Source organism: Carettochelys insculpta, chromosome 13 (genome assembly GCF_033958435.1).
Source record: "Carettochelys insculpta isolate YL-2023 chromosome 13, ASM3395843v1, whole genome shotgun sequence".
NCBI lineage: Eukaryota > Metazoa > Chordata > Testudines > Carettochelyidae > Carettochelys > Carettochelys insculpta.
In genome coordinates, this window is record NC_134149.1 from 30680788 (window position 1) to 30695264 (window position 14477).

At 46.3% G+C, this 14477-nt stretch overlaps 1 protein-coding gene across 1 annotated transcript in view; it reads right to left on the reverse strand.

Annotated features, from left to right (window-relative positions):
• POF1B (POF1B actin binding protein) overlaps window positions 1–13881 on the reverse strand; it is a 38899-nt gene extending 25018 nt beyond the window's left edge. The window contains exons 1-2 of the mRNA XM_075008136.1: window positions 13126–13881; window positions 895–981 (exon numbers count right to left, since the gene is read on the reverse strand). Coding sequence (XP_074864237.1) covers window positions 895–981; window positions 13126–13881 — 843 coding nt within the window. The remainder of the gene's footprint in view (window positions 1–894; window positions 982–13125) is intronic.
• Between the last annotated feature and the right edge of the window lie 596 nt (window positions 13882–14477).

Here is a 14477-nt window from a genome sequence, read left to right on the forward strand (position 1 = left end):
AGTCTTTAAAGTGCTACTTGACTGCTTTTTGTTTTGACAATATTTTCTGTAAGACCAAGCTCACTGCAAACTCAAGGGGCTCCTTGCACATCCATAAGCTTCCCAAACACCCCATCATCACCATTTCATGGACCTTCCCCAATTCTCCTTTACGCTCTCTATTCCACGAATCCTGTGTTCCTTCCTCCTCCTGCACCAGGGATCCCAGTCTCCACTCCATGACAGTTGCAGTGTGGCTCTCCGCCGCCCATCTCCTCCATTCCACTGGGAAGGGTCTCAGTTTACGCCTCATTCCTGTTTCCTCCTCCCGGCAGGAGTTCTGTCTCCCGAGTCCCTCATTCCCTTCACCATGATAAGGGCTCCCTGTGTACACCCATTCCCTCCACCATCTGGGAGATAACATGTTGACTATTACCTAATTCTATTGGGGTATTGTTATGTGGGAATGCATAAATGGTTGTTATCAACCAGCTAATTGATCTCTAGACAACTGCAGAGGTGCTTGAAACTGTGGGACTACTACATAGAGAAGGCAGGAGTTCCACAAGTGACCCTATTCCCACCCCTCTGATTTTCTGCAAAATTTGCGAGGTCCTGGCCACACATTCACCGAAATTTTGGAATTGATTGGACATAATGTTCCAAAGTTATCATGTTACATACATACATAGATATGCAATCAAATTAAGCTTAGCCCACCACAAGCTTGCCTAATAGATGTACCAAATCCTGCTGCTCCTATTACTCCTAAAAGAAATTCCACTGATTTTGAGTAAGGCAAGAACAACTATCAGATTTGTTTTAATTTCCAAGAGAAGAAATAAACTTGAGACAACAATAGAAAAATATTTTTTCTTGCACAGGGGACTATAAAGGATATTTTAAATCATTTACCTGTTCAGGATTTAGCAACTCATATTTTCTTATGGTCTTTTCATAGATAACATTATTTCCCCCTCTCAGAAACGGAGACAATGGCTCCTGTGAATGTAAAGCATTTAGAGAAAAAGATGTCAATATACAGTTTTACAGCTATATCACTCCTATTTAGCCCATTTTGAATTAGCACTGTTTTGTTTTTCTCAAATGAAAGGTCAAAAGCAACATATTTTTGCATGATACAGAACACTGAAGAAGTAGTTGAGACACTAAAAAGGTCATGTTAATTTTACATGGTGAACAAGTATTTATAATATACTGTAATAGAGAAAGGGATAACATAAAGCTAGAAAAAATCATACTGGAGGAAATGAGAGAATTATTAACACCAGGAGTAATTAACCATTAGAACCGTAACAGAGAGGTAGCCATGTTAGTCTGTACTTCAACAAAACAAAGCAGCAGAAATGTAGCACTGTAAAGACTAACTATATGATTTATTCAGTGATGAGCTTTCGTGGGACAGACCCATTTCATAAAACTGAATTACCCACTGGGAGAAGTGAAAAAAAACAAACTGACAGGGCCAGAAGAATACCCAGAAACCAGCTACTTCAAGATAGGCCCAAAAAGATCAACAACAGAACACCACTCGTCATCACCTATAGCCTCCAACTCAACCCCCTGCAATGCATCAGTAAAAATCTACAACCTATTCTGGATCTGGATGCTACACTCCAGAAGGCTCGAGGTGACAGGCCTGTTCATTCCTATAGACAGCCTCCTAACCTGAGAAAGATTCTCACCAGCAATCACAGGCTACAGCATAGTAATACTAATTCTGGAAGTTTTCCTTGCAACAAACCTCGCTGCCAACTTTTATTCTGAGAATATCATCACTGGACCTAACCATATTAGTTATAGGATCAAAGGCACATTCTTGTGTACTTCCAGCAACATTATATATGCTATTATGTGCCAACAATGCCTTGACACTATGTACATTGGACAGACTGGGCAAAACGCTCACCAAAGAATAAATGGGCACAGAGCAGACATCAAGAAACTCAGTACACATAAGCTGGTCAGTGAATACTTCAATGGGGTGGGCCATTATGTTAAAAACCTGAGAATTTGTGTCGTGGAACACAAAGAACATAACAGATTAGAGCAAGAGATCTGTGAGTTAGAGTACATATTCAAATTCGACACATTAACACGTGAAAGCCATCAAGTCGCACTTCAAAGGCTAACAAAATTAACACATAGTATGAACAAAGACATCAGTTACCTCACGCATTACAAGGAATGCTTCCCTTCCTTTTATGCTTGTATTTATCTCAGACAGGACAATTAACGTCCTCCCACCTCTCACCACCTTCCTTCAATCCCATTTCATTTGTCAGTTTTTATCACATTTTTTTTTTTGGTCCTCTGTATTTCTAAAAATTAGAACAGTTTACTAAGGGTCCTGACTGATTCCCTAGCACTGACCATTTATAAATCAAGATTGGAGGTTTTCCTAAAATATCTTCTCTATGAATTACTTTGGGGAAGTTCTGTGGCTGGTGCTACACTGGAGGCCAGACCAGATAATCAGAATGGTCACTTCTGGTCTTAGAATCTACGGCTAGGCCTATGCTAGAGAGTTTTGTCAACAAAACAAAACTTGCAGAGCATCCCCATTACAAAGGCATTCCGTCAACAGTAAATTGACAGAACGCTTCTCTCGACAGAATCCGCTGACAGAAAGCCGGAGTGGACACTCCAGGGGGCCTTCTGCGGAAAGATAAGTCCTCCAAGGCTTCGGCCAGCTGGTCCCGGGGGGAAATCCTGTTGACTGAGATCACAGCTCTATGCTCCCCACCTCCAGCCATTCTTAAAGCCACAGCGAGCCCTGGAACCCCCGTGGCAGGAAGCTGACAGTGTGGAAACAGCCCTGTTTCACACACTACTGTTCACCACATTGGAGAGACACTCCCATCAGCTGCTCACGCTGAGATGGCAGAGAGCCAGCCCAAAAAAGACCCCCCGGCCCTTCCAGGGACCAGATGGAGGGGTCCTAGGAGCCACCTCCCCCTGGGGCACAAAATGCCAGGCCCCATCCTGGACCAGGCCTGAGATACAGGACCTCCTGGCCCTGTGGGGTGAGGAACACACCCTGCCGGACACCTCAGTCAAGAGGAGGAATGCCCCAACATACACTTGCTTGACCAATACCCTGGCGACATGCCTGCACCATGGAGCAGGTGCAGGCGAAGGAGCTGTACCAGGGCTACACACAGGCCCGTGACACACAGCGCAGGTCAGGGACAAGACTGGCCAATTGCCCCTATTATATAGAGCTCCTCAGGGGTGATGACACTCCCCATCAGCTGCTGCTGTGGACATGGCTGAAGAGCTCCCCCACACCCACAGCTGGAAGCTGAGGAGCAGGAGGAGCACCCTGCGACCCACCCCTTGCTGGAGCCAGAGGTAGATGCAAGGTTTTAGGCCAGTGACAGCATCCCTGGACCAGTTAAGTAACTCTCTGGTGAGTACCTCATGTGTCACACACACCAGGATGTCGGGGGTGGGTGCAATCGGGGCTTGCTCTGGCATCGTGGCTAACTGGAAATCACAAAATCCCTCTCAGCAAGTGTGTGAGTTATCAAGTTATCTAAAATACTTATAAAAAGTATGGCCTCTAAAATGTTTAGTGGTCAGATCTGCACCACTGACATCTTTCCTAAACAACAAATATCATTGGGAAACTTGATTCAAATCAAAGATTTTTTTTCTTGGGGATTTAAATTGTGATTTAAATCAACGCACCCTGAAACAAACTCCTTTTCAGTACAGCTCTACAGCACAAACCTACATACCTCAAGTAGAGAGACAAAGTGGGTGAGGTAATATATTTTACTGGATTAATTTCCATTGGTGAGAGAAGCTTTCAAGCAACACAGGGTTCCAAACTGGAATATGAGTTCTGTGTAGCTCAAAAACAGCTCTCTCTCAGCAACAGAAGCCGGTACAATTAAAGATACTACTTGGTCTCTCTAATATGAACACAGTTAGAACACTGCATTGCTCAAGTAAGCAGAATACCCACTCACATCAGTTTGAGGTTTGGGCCTTTGTTAGTAAACTGTTAGGGTATATCTACACAGCAAAGTTATTTTGGAATAACAGCCACTATTCTGAAATAACTTTGCGAGCATCTACACAGCAAAACTGCTTTTTTGAAATAATTTTGACATAACGGATAGATTATTCAATTTCTGTAAAGCTCATTCTATGAGGAATACCACCTATTCCAAAATAGGGGCATCCAGACCTACCCAGGATACTCTATCAGTGTGGACGTTATTTCGAAATAACTGAGTGCTATTTTGATGTGCATTTGTGCGTAGATGCACTATTTCCAAATAAGCTATTCCAGAAAATTTCTCTCAGAATACCTTATTCCAAAATAACACTGCTATGCAGACATAGTCTCAGAGCAGCAGGAACAACTCCACAGGTCATGGCAAGTACTCACTGCCAACTGTACACCACATAACAAAAACACTAACCCAGGAACAAATCCTTGCAACAAACCCCATGCCAACTCTATACACATACCTATCCAAGTGACATCATTATAGGACCATAACCACATCAGCCATACCATAAGACGCTCACTCATCTGCACACCTACTAATGTGATATGTGCCGTTACGTGCCAGCCTTGCCCCTCTGCAATGTACACTGACCAAACCAAACAGTCTCTGTGCAATGGATACAAATCAGTCATCAAGAGCAGTAATATTCAAAAGCCAGTAGGAAAGCACTTCAGCGTCTCTAGACACTCAGTAGCAGAGCTGAAATTTGCCACACTGAGCAAAAGAACTTCAAAACCAGCCTGCAGTGTGAAACTGCAGAACTGGAATTCATATGCAAACTTGACATTATCCGACTGCGTCTGAATAGAGACTATGAGCATGTCTACTCTAGGGGAGAAAGCAGACCTAAACCACAACTCCAGCTACGGGAATAGCGTACCTTAGGTCAAATTTCTCCACCATCCCCCCAGTGGGATGTCAGTGGGAGAAACTCTCCTGTCAACTTACCTTATTCCTTGTGACTGCAAGAAATACCAGGGTTGACAGGGGCACCCTCACTGTTTGACTTATTGGGTCCATACTAGACCCACTAAACGGAACCCCAAAATCTCGATCTCCAGTGCATCAACCCAGTGTTCAGCGCAGGCAAGCTCTAGGTGTGGCTAGTTCAGTACAAAAAGTAATTTCCCTCCCTTTGATATTTTCACTTTCTCATCAAGAGTTGGGAGAGAGCCACATCCACCCTGCACTGGGCTTCATAAGCACTGGTGCTCCATATATTAATGTTAACACTCCCATTTTTGTATGTGTGTGTAGATCCCGTGTCACACTAATGTTTCCATTGGATGCATCTGACAAAGTGGGCTCCAGACCATGAAAGTTTACACCTAAATAAATTTGTAAGTCTTTAAGGTGCCTCAAGACTCCTCCTCTGCTGAAACAGACTAAACACAGCTACCCTCTAAAACTTGTCATAGGTCATGGTTGCTTCCTCCCCTAACAACTCAGCCCGCCAGGAAGACCTTTGTTCCTGTCATCAAATTTTAAATTATGGAGGGGATTGACCTCTGTTTAAGAGCAATTACAGAGCAAGTCAGACATCCAGTTTGGCACTGTCATATCTGTGTTAACACTAGAATCAGCCTGCAGCAGTTTTTCAATCCTCCTCCTAAAAGAGTGAATCACAACACCAGAAAAAGAAATGAAAACTGAACAAACTTCCGCGAGCTCAACCTCAATTATAGCAATTTGAGGATGTCAAAATTATGAGTGCAATTGAAGACTTGTTGGAATCTTGACCACAGTTCCTCCCTTTGCATAATTACGGCCTGATCCTGCAAACTTTTATCATGTAAACAATTCTATTCAAGTCAAAAGGATTTCTCATGAGTCCACAACATTAAAAAGAAAAGTTGATGTATAGCTTACAAATCATAACCATGCTTCTAAATTATGCTTTTAAAGAATCTGGATTATAAACTAAAACACATTCCAATTAACATGTGATTGAGTTCTCCACACAAATTTCCCTTGCAAAGCCTGCAATTTAAAGGTATATAATTTTGTTTCTCAGGCTCTTACTCAGAATAATTGCTTAGATGACTGTTTTTCTGCAGAACTTTGCACAACAGAGTTCTGGCCCTCTCCTAGACAGTATGATACTACACATAAATAATCGGGAAAAACTGGAGCGGAGAGTTATTCAGCATTACATGCTGTAGTATGGTGCATTGAAACAAAAATGTATCCTTTTAAGAGATTGGATTATATTTAAATAATCTGTTGAAGATTCTTACAAACCTGCCTAAACTAAATCCATTGCCTGAGGGCTTTGGAATACATAGCTCATGTATATTAAGCTCTCTAGCTTGTAAATAGTAAAATTATTTCACTCTCATAAAAAGTACTAAAGTTTTTTTCATATGCATAAAGACCAGGCAGATATTAAGATAGAATACATCTCACCTTCAAAGATTTAAGGAAAGATTCTACATTCTATGTAGAATGATCAGAGGCAAAAGTAAGCCAGTGCACAGCTCCAGCAAGAAGGAGCTCCCAGCTGAGGCATTCAGCTGCAGAAGATGGTGACACACACTCCTAGCCTGGTTCCTGGAGCTCCCCTGCAGGCTTCCGCACAAAGCACCAGGCAAGTGAAAGAGAATTCAATGCTTCTACTGCAGAAGGTGGGAGCCCAAAAGTGACAGAAAAATATACTGCCATTAAAGGCTTCTGCTTAAAAAATTCCTACGGTTACAGATTCCCTGACCTTGCATGATACACTGACACCTCCAAAATGTAAACACACCTTTGAGAGTCCAGAAGGGCACGCTTGGGAATTTCTTCCTGTGTGGTAACCTCAAGCTCTTTAACACTCCCTCAAGACAGCAGAAAATTACAGTTGTTTTCAAGCTAACAGCTGATCCTGGAGTTTTAGGCATCTGCACACACAATCTCCTGCCTCCTAGGACACAGGAATCAGATCATAGTCTGAAAAGGTGATTTTATTAACAAAAGAAAGATGACATACTTGGCAAAGCATTTACTTGATTACAAGGGGTTACAGAGCAACTGAAAAAAGAACAAAAAACCCCAAGATTAAAACAGAAAATTACTTCCCTGGGATTCAGTTAAAAAGTTACAGTGTACGGGGAGAAGGGGTAGTACATTGGCTCAACACATAGGAATCCAACAAACACAAAATACAGAAAATAACCTAATTGCATCTGACTAAACACTCCCTGTTCTACTCACATACCTGTTGTTCCAAGGTTTAGCCCTTCCCTCGGCAACTATATCGCTGGAAATTCCCTATTGATTCCTGGCACAATCCATCTCTCTGAGCTCACCTCTCCTCACACACAGGGAGGTCCTGTTTTCTTCGGTTCCAAAACCTCACACTCTGTTTTCATTGGCGATCCTGGTCCCATGCCAATATTTCCTGGAGAGTGTCAAGGACCCTCTGGTTCTGAATGGGTGGGATGTCCAGAAAAGGGGCTAACTGGGAGTGCACCCACACTGGACTGGGAATGCCCCAATCCTGCAACTTCTACCCACCCTTGTCACCTTTAGGGAGGATGAGGGAGCTGAAGCTCATCCCTCCACCTCAAGATTTATAGCAGGACACTGCTTGCTGTTCCCCTTCCTGTCGCCAGCAGGATGCGAGAGGAAAGTGCGGTCTGCAGCATTCCCCTCCCTCTGCCTGGGTAGGGCATGGAGGCAGACAAGCTGCGCAGTCCCTGGCAGGGATGCGAAGGCGAAGAGCAAGCAGCATCCAGGTATGAATCTCAAGGGGGGGGTCCTTCACCCCCCCACCAAATGCACAATCACAACCACCTGTCCTGAACCCCCACTTACCCAGCCTCCTGCCCAAAGCCCCCTCCTCATCCCCTAACCCTGACCCCTGCAGCCCCTTCACGCACCCCAGTCACCTGCCTTTAGCCCCCCAATCCCTGCCCTGACTCCTGCACCTCTCCAAACACACCACAGTCTTCTTCTGACCCCCCGTCCTCACTCCCCAGCCTTGACTCCTGCAGCCCCCCCACCCCATCCCCAGTCCTGAGCCCTCTACCTGACTCCTAGACCCTCACACCTCAAACCCTGCCATGAGTCCCTACTCACCCCTCAACCCTGACTTCTGAACCTCCAACACCCCAAACACCTGCTCTGAGCCCTCCTGACACCCCCAACCCTGATGCCTGCACAGTTCAAGCCCCCTGCCCCTGACCTGTCTTCTCCACCCCAATCCCTCTCCTTAGCCCCCTGCACTTCACCCCACACTTTCACCCATGATCACTTCTTGTTCCAAGGTCCCTCTCCCACCCACCCCCACCCAAGGAGGGAGGGTTGCAGTACAAAGGTACCAGTAAGAAATTTAAACTACTTTCATCCCTGATTATAGTTAGAGTTCAAGGGGGAGGTTTCGCTTCCACAAATCTATGTTTATTTTCAAGATATGCAGATTGTTTTACTGCAAAGTACATAACCAGTTACACCAATTTAAATTCATAGCAAAACCTTGGACTGAAATGTGGTGCGCTGGCCAGATCACCTCCTCAGACAACCTGAACGACGGGGCAAAATGAGAAGATCTCTTTGCGAGGTTCTGCTTATTGCACTCATCCCTCACTTGTTCTGTCAGAGAGGTCACATTTACCTACACTTCTCTCCACACCTGGCTGGAGTCACCTTCAAGGCTCCAGCACAGAGCTCTTTGTTCTCTGCCACAGCAGCTCCAGTATATTGCCAAGATTTCTGTAGCCACCTGCTACTCCAGAAACTTTATCTACTCTCAAAGGAGGATCCTCTGGGCTGGCGCTGGGTGGGGGGGAGGGGAAGGTCCGAGGGGGAGGAGAAATGTAACATAACCTCAGGCTGTGTTACAGTTCCACTTTAAAAACCTCAAGTGATAAATGATGCACATCTCCCCACTCCAGCCCTGCCCTTCCCTTCTGACAGCGTACTATAGAAACCTTCGGCAGAGCTAGCAGCCACTGAATTCCTTTCCTGCAAGAGATAGAGGCTGGCATGGAGAACAACCCAAGCCTAGACAAATTTCAATGACAAGATTAAGACTTGGACTTACACCAAAGCAACAGATTTGGGCATCACAGTAAGCTTGGGAAAACACATTTAAATAAGACGTAGCAAACAGAAAACGTTTTATTTTGTTTTGGTTTTCTCCCATTATCAGGGTTTTACTGAACTACTCAGTTAAGGAATCTTGTTGCAGTGAGACTGACATCTGTTCTAACAGACTGCCTAAAACAACAGATGAATTGTGGGATGGCAACAAGTGTTGAATTCTGTACTGTTTGAGCCAAATTCTATGGGGCCCTATGGGACTAAGTTGCAGGTTTATGTGCAATTTTCCATCAGAATGTAAATTACAAAGTTACACCTTTAATTAAGAAATTATAGGAGAAGCTCTCCATACTAAGGTGGTAAATATGTAGTAACACCAGAGCACCTGATCTGACAGAGCAAAGCATTTGGCCCACAATATCAAGCAGGAAAGAGTAAATCGAAGGTTGAATATATCAAATACTTACTTTCATCTATGACAAGGCAGTGCAGTCAAATAGATTATACATGATTCACTTCCAGATTTTCTTATTCAGTAATGAAATCAAAGTATGCATAGGAATAATCATAATGGAACACAGGGATGAATAAATGTTATATAGAAATGTATGATTTTTATATTATGTTGTGGTGTGTATGTTTGTACATGTACCTATACCATTATATATAGCTTTTTGCACATGACAAAGAGGTTACTTAGCATAATTTCAGCAATGCCCTGTGTAAAGATGAAATTTATTAGCTTTTCTTTAATTCTAACAACGTAATTAATATAATAAAATATTGGAACATAAAAAAAGATATCTTCAAGTACTATCTGGTTTTGCTCTCATTCCAAAAGTCATCTATGCATTTCATCATCCATTTACCTTTACAGTTCAAAAATGAAATATAAGTTCTTATCTAAGAACAAGTATGGAAATCTCAGGACAGACTGCAAACCACTTCTACGCCTGATGATTTCACCTGCAACAAGTTCTCAGTCTCCACTGACCGTCAGTTCTCATACATGAAAGCAGCCCAGTTTACCTCCCATCGACCATCTGACCAGGACAGCGATAGTGATGCTGAAATGCTAAGGCAGATTAGAGAGGCTATCAAAATAAAAAACTCAGTAATAACAGGGGATTTCAATTATCCCCATATTGACTGGGTACATGTCATCTCTGGATGGGATTCAGAGAGAAAATTTCTTGATGCCCTAAATGACTGCTTCTTGGAGCAGCTGGTGCAGGAACCCACAAGGGGAGAGGCAATTCTTGATTTAGTACTGAATGGAACACAGGATCTGGTAACTATTACAGGATCGCTTGGAAATAGCAACCATAACATAATAACATTTAATATTCCTGTGTTGGGAAGAACACCGCAACAGTCCAACACTCTGGTATTTAATTTCAAAAAGGGGAATTACACAAAAATGAGGAGGTTAGTTAAACAGAAATTAAAAGGTAGAGCAACTAGAGTAAAATCCCTGCAAGCTGCATGGAAACTTTTCAAAGACACCATATTAGAGGCCCAAATTAAATGTATACCCCAAATTAAAAAACACAGTAAGAGACCTAAAAAAGAGCCACCATGGCTCAACAACCATGTAAAAGAGGCAGTGAGAGATAAAGAGGCATCTTTTAAAAAGTGGAAATCAAATCCTAGTGACAAAAATAGAAAGGAACATAAACACTGTCAAATTAAATGTAAAAATGTAATAAGAAAAGCCAAAAAGATTTTGAGGAACAGGTAGCCATAAATTCAAAAAACAATAGTAAAATGTTTTTTAAGTACATTAGAAGTAGGAAGCCTGCTAAAAAAGCAGTGGGGGCCCTGGAGAATAGAGACATAAAAGGAGCAATCAAGGAACATAATGCCATTGCAGAAAGACTAAATGATTTCTTTGCTTCAGTCTTCATGGCTGAGGATGTTAGAGAGATTCCCAAATCTGAGCCGTCCTTTATAGGTGACAAATCTGAGGAACTGTCCTAGATTGAAGTGTCATTAGAGGAGGTTTTGAACCTAATTGATAAGCTAAACAGTCAGAAGTCTCTGGGACCAGATGGTATTCACCCAAGGGTTCTGAAAGAACTCAAATGTGAAATTGCAGAACTATTAACAGTGGTTTGTAACCTATCCTTTAAATCAGCTTCAGTACCCAATGATTGGAAGACAGCTAATATAACACCAATATTTAAAAAGGGCTCTAAAGGAGACCCTAGCAACTACAGACCAGTAAGTCTAATGTCAGTACCAGGCAAATTAGTAGAAACAATAGTAAAGAATAAAATTGTCAGACACGTAGAAGAACATGATTTGCTGAGCAAAAGTCAACATGGTTTCTGTAAAGGGAAGTCGTGTCCTACAAATCTATTAGAGTTCTCTGAAGGCATTAACAAGCATGCGGACGGGGGGATCCAGTAGACATAGTATAGTTAGATTTCCAGAAAGCCTTTGACACGGTCCCCCACCAAAGGCTCTTAGGTAAATTAGGTGGTCATGGGATAGGAGGAAAGATCTTTTCATGGATTGGGAACTGGTTAAAAGACAGGAAACAAAGGGTAGGAATAAATGGTAAATTTTCACAATGGAAGGGGGTAACTAGTGGCATTCCCCAAGGGTCAGTCCTGGGACCAATCTTGTTCAACTTATTCATCAATGATCTAGAGAAAGGGGTAAGCAGTGAGGTGGCAAAGTTTGCAGATGGCACCAAACTGTTCAGGATAGTCAAAACCAAAGCAGACTGTGAAGAACTTCAAAAAGATCTCAGCAAACTGAGTGATTAGGCAGCAAAATGGCAAATGAAGTTTAATGTGGGTAAGTGTAAGGTAATGCACGTTGGGAAAAATAATCCCAATTATACATACAATATGATGGGGGCAAATTTAGCTACAACAAATCAGGAAAGGGATCTCAGAATTATAGTGGATAGTTCTCTGAAAACATCTACACAGTGTGCAGCAGCAGTCAGTAAAGCAAATACAATGTTAAGAATAATTAAGAAAGGGATAGAAAATAAGATGAAGAATATCTTCCTTCCCTATATAAAACTATCATACACCAACATCTTGAGTACTGTGTGCAGATGTGGTCTCCTCACCTCAAAAAAGATATATTGGCGTTAGAGAAGGTTCAGAAAAGGGCAACTAAAATGATTAAGGGTTTGGAACAGGTCCCATATGAGGAGAGTCTAAAGAGACTGGGACTTTTCAGTCTAGAAAAGAGAAGAGTGAGGGGCGATATGATAGAGGTATATAAAATCATGAATGGTGTGGAGAAAGTGAATACAGAAAAGTTATTTACTTGTTCCCATAATATACGAACTAGAGGACACCAAATGAGACTAATGAGTAGCAGGTTCAAAACTAATAAAAGAAAGTTTTTCTTCACACAGTGCACAGTCAACTTGTGGAACTCCTTGCCAGAGGACACTGCGAAGGCCAGGACTCTTAACAGTTTAAAAAAGAGCTCAATAAATGTCTGGAAGTTAGGTCCACAGATGGCTATTAGCAAGGGGTAAGGTATGGTGCCTAGCCTTTTGTTGAAGGGGGGAGATGGATGGCAGGAGACAAAACACTTGATCATTGTCTTTGGTTCACCTCCTCTGGGGCACCTGGCATTGGCTACTGTCCGCAAACAGGATACTGGGCTAGAGGGACCTTTGGTCTGACCCAGTATAGCCGTTCTTATGTTCTCCACACCGCAGTCACACCCATACGGAACTCTTTTCTAAACGATCTTTTCTCTGGGTGTCCCTGGCTCTCCCATGGCGAAAGCAGAACACACCCTCCCGCCCAGCGCACGCTGCAGAAGGAAACGAGCCTGGCAGCCGCTGTGACGGGCCCTCGGGAACAGTTGTGGGGGTGGTCTGGGCCCGTGCGGCGGCGCAGTGTAACTCCTTGAGGGCTCCACAGTCACTGGTCACTGACCCCGCCCGCCACCCGTCACTGGCCCCAGTCCCAGTCCCCACCCGCCCTGTAAGCGATCCCGGGCCGCCCCGCGCGCAGCAGGCAGCGGCTGAGGCCGAAGTCCGACTGCAGCCGCGCCAGAGGGGCCGAGGGCGGGAAGGGGAGGCCCAAGGCCCATGTACCTGCTGAGGCGGGTCGCGGCTCCAGACGACAAGCGGGGACACCGGCCTGGAGGAGCACTGAGGGGGCTCCAGCACCTGCTGGCCGCCGGAGTAGCTGTAGGTCCGCACTCGCTCGTACACCACGTTGCCATCCAGATGCTGCTGGGGCGGCGGCTCGGGGGGCAGCGGCTCAGGGTTCGGCTGGGGCCACCACTGCTGGGGCGGCGGGTCGCGACGCTGCTGGGGCGGCGGGTCGCGACGCTGCGGGGGTGGTGGGTCGCGACGCTGCTGGGGCGGCGGGTCGCGGCACTGCGGGGGTAGTGGGTCGCGACGCTGCTGGGGCGGCGGGTCGCGGCACTGCGGGGGTGGTGGGTCGCGGCACTGCGGGGGTGGTGGGTCGCAATGCTGCTGGGGCGGCGGATCCGGGCACGGCAGCGGCTCAGGGCATGGCCGGGGTCGGCACGGCGGCTGATCCGGGCACGGCAGCGGCTCAGGGCATGGCCGGGGTCGGCACGGCAGCGGATCCGGGCACGGCAGCGGCTCAGGGCATGGCCGGGGTCGGCACGGCAGCGGCTCAGGGCATGGCCGGGGTCGGCTCGGCAGCGGCTCAGGGCATGGCCGGGGTCGGCACGGCGGCGGCTCCGGGCACGGCAGCGGCTCAGGGCACAGCCAGCGCCGGTGCTGCGGCAGAGGCAGCGTGTGGTAGCAGGGCTGGGGCCGGTGGTGCTGCACGCGCGGGGGCAGCGCCTGCGGCTGCACCTGCTGGCTGCAGTACATGCTGCCGGCGACAGCCCTCCCCGCGGTGGGAGCCGGTCACGGCGCCCCGGGAACCGGGCAGCAAGTGCGGAGGAGCGGAACTGGGGCGGGATTAGTAGCCGCGCGGGCAGCGCCCCGCGTGACCCCGCCTTGGAGCGGCAACAGCTCACCTGACCGCGCTCCGCCCGGAGCGGCTCTGCGGGCAGGCGGCCAACTCGGCCTGGCGGGGCGGCGCTCTGAGAGCCGGGGGGTGGGGCGGTGCGCTGGCGGGTGCAGCCGCGGGCAGAGCCACCGCGCTCGGGGGGAGCCCCGGCCCCCATGGTACCATACCACAGCGGGAGAGTAATTTCTCCTCCGAAGGGGGCAGTGCCACCCTTTGTGCTCCGGGGCAGTCCACTTCCCAGCGGCTCGCCCAGAGCCCGCCTTGTCAGCCCGTCACACAACCTCTCTCCACCGCTTGCGGAGGAGAGTGAAACTGGGCAATCATTCCGTACAGCGGGGGCGAGGCAGAGAGCCAGCACCAGGTGACCAAGTTGCTTTGCAGGGACGGACCCCCAGCAAGTTCTCTGCTGCTGAGTTGGGAGTCAGCAGCCTGCGACTGTAGAAGCCAATGTCTG